General features: G+C 53.1%; 1 protein-coding gene across 1 annotated transcript; it reads right to left on the bottom strand.

Moving 5' to 3' along the window:
- Nucleotides 1–680: 680 nt before the first annotated feature.
- Nucleotides 681–1,640, bottom strand: LOC136001152 (olfactory receptor 14C36-like). Its single transcript, XM_065655238.1, has one exon. It carries the CDS (start codon nt 1,638–1,640, stop codon nt 681–683), a length of 960 nt encoding a protein of 319 aa, XP_065511310.1.
- Nucleotides 1,641–2,743: the final 1,103 nt, after the last annotated feature.

The raw sequence follows: 2,743 nt of genomic DNA, 5'->3' as shown, positions 1-2,743 counted from the left end.
TGCCTGTTGGAGCTGGTCTGTATCAGACTGTCTGTGTCCATCTTTGTTTCCCTGCAGATACCTGCATTTAGTGCTTTCCCTTTGATGACTCCACCTTGGGCCATGTCTCACTCTGTGGGGTCCTGTCACTGCCCACCTCAGGCACAGCCGGTCCGTGTGTATCTCATGGGCTCTCAGGCAGCTCCAGATTCCTCTCCGGGAGGATTGTCCTCTGCCCCATCATGCTCTGGGACAGCCCAGTGTGGCTGTATCTCATGGCCACTCCTCATCTCCACTGTCAACAGACAGCAAGGGTTGTGTCTTAAATCACAACTCTGTTGTGAATCAGCTTCCAAGGTGACATCGAGCTTTTTCCTCAGGCCCTTTTGAGGGAAATTCCTGGGCCCCTTGTTGAAAACAGCTTTGGAAGAACAACCAAATCTTGAGGAACTGCACTCTGGAGATGTCATTTTGTTACAGAGATGCTATGGGAGACTAAGCTCTGACACAGTGTTAGAAAAACATTTATACAGGTTTCAGGTGTTTTAAAACTATTTATAATGGGTTCATTATTCAGAATAGTGAGCTAAACATGAACAGTTATGTACCAACATAATAACCATAAATAACAATATGGGTAATGCTAACAAAGTAAAACGGATAAAACAGGGTACAGGCCTGCATTGGGATACAATTAGACATCATTTGTGGACAGTGATGGAAAGATGATCAGTATTGACAAACGCCCATGAAATCACTTTCCTAATGGACTCCTTGAGCTCCTGGTTCCTCATGCTGTAGATGAGGGGGTTCACTGCTGGAGGCACCAATGCGTATAGAACAGACACCACCAGGTCCAGAGAAGGAGAGGAGATGGAGGGGGGTTTCAGGTAGGCAAACATAATGGTGCTGACAAACAGGGAGACCACGGCCAGGTGAGGAAGGCACGTGGCAAAGGCTTTGTGCCGTCCCTGCTCAGAGGGGATCCTCAGCACGGCCCTCAAGATCTGCACATAGGACAGCACAATGAACACAAAACACCCATATGATAAACAGAGACTAACCACAAGAAGCCCAGCTTCCCTGAGGTAGGCATCTGAGCAGGAGAGCTTGAGGATCTGGGGGATTTCACAGAAGAACTGGTCCAGGGCATTGCCCTTGCACAGTGGCAGTGAAAATGTATTGGCCGTGTGCAGCAGAGCATCGAGAAACCCAGTGGCCCAGGCAGCTGCTGCCATGTGGACACAAGCTCTGCTGCCCAGGAGGGTCCCGTAGTGCAGGGGTTTGCAGATGGCAACGTAGCGGTCATAGGACATGATGGTGAGAAGAGAATACTCTGCACCAAACAAGAAACCTAAAAAGAAGACCTGGGCAGCACATCCTGCATAGGAAATGACCCTGGTATCCCACAGAGAGTTGGCCATGGATTTGGGGACAGTGATGGAGATGGAGCCCAGGTCAAGGAGGGCGAGGTTGAGCAGGAAGAAGTACATGGGGGTGTGGAGGTGCTGGTCACAGGCTATGGTGGTGATGATGAGGCCGTTGCCCAGGAGGGCAGCCAGGTAGATGCCCAGGAAGAGCCAGAAGTGCAAGAGCTGCAGCTCCCGTGTGTCTGTGAACGCCAGGAGGAGGAACTGGGTGATGGAGCTGCTGTTGGACATTTGCTGATGAGCATGGGGCACTGTCACAGGAGCAAAAGACAGTGATAAGTTAGGGGAGACTTCTCTGAGCAAAAGCAAAGCCATTTCTCATACCCCCTCCCCTGCTCCACACCCCTTGTCCTTTTGCAGACCTTCCTTCGGGTCCGTGGCTGAGCCCTGGGTGGTGCTGGCTGGAGGTGCCGTGAGGAGCAGGGCCTGTGCCCGCTGGCTGCCCAGGAGTCAGCCCTGCTCTGCAGCAGGGGTCATGGAACGGGGGGCAGGGTCCAGTCCTGGGGTTCAGCTTTGTCAGATGGAACCATGCCATGTCTCACCCTTTCCTAATGTCTCAGCACCCCATGTTTGCCCAGGATACACACGGCTCATTTCAAAAACCCAACAGCATTTTCTCTGTCACAGCATCTCTGAGCTTCTCCATGGGGCTTTCAGAGAACACAAAGAAGTTGTAGGACAGGTTTACATCCTGGAGGGAAGATCACAGATCAGAAGGACACCTGAAGGATATGTCCAAGTGCCCTAATGATGGCATCTGATTCAGGGAGACTCAGCTCATTCCCCAGCCCCACACACTGCATTGCCCACAGCCCCACAGCTCAGAGGAAAGCTGGGACACGTGTTCCCATGGACACAGCTGCAGGAAAGGACCCACAAGATCAGGCTGTGACTCTGCAGCTGAAACTCCCATCCCCAGAGAGCCTGACAGCAAGAACCAGATCACACCAACAGTGACCCAGAGCAGTGGAGCAAGAAGGAAACTGCGGTGAGGGTGGGTGTGAGAGAGGCCAGGGCAGAGGCAGCCGGGCACTCAGACAGCGTCACCCTTCCCCAGCTGTGCAGCCACCTCCCACACACCAGCATTGCCGGGCAGCTGCTCTCAGCCCCTGTGCTCTGCAGAGGGAACTGGAGCTCTGGCTGCACAGGAGCTGCTTCATGCCTTGGAGCCTCTGGTCCTGAGGGCAGAGGCTTTGCTGGGTGGGAGAGGAGGCAAGGGGGCTGCTCACAGGAGGGATCTGCACTGCGGGGATCATACGGAGTTTTCTGTGTTCTCCCTCTGATAACAATTCTGAGTTTAGTTTCCTCTCATTTCTGATCAACTCCCTGCTGCC

Source organism: Caloenas nicobarica, chromosome 37 (genome assembly GCF_036013445.1).
Source record: "Caloenas nicobarica isolate bCalNic1 chromosome 37, bCalNic1.hap1, whole genome shotgun sequence".
NCBI classification, from domain to species: domain Eukaryota; kingdom Metazoa; phylum Chordata; class Aves; order Columbiformes; family Columbidae; genus Caloenas; species Caloenas nicobarica.
The sequence above is the reverse complement of the archived record's forward strand: the minus strand, read 5'-3'. Positions and strand labels throughout refer to the sequence as shown.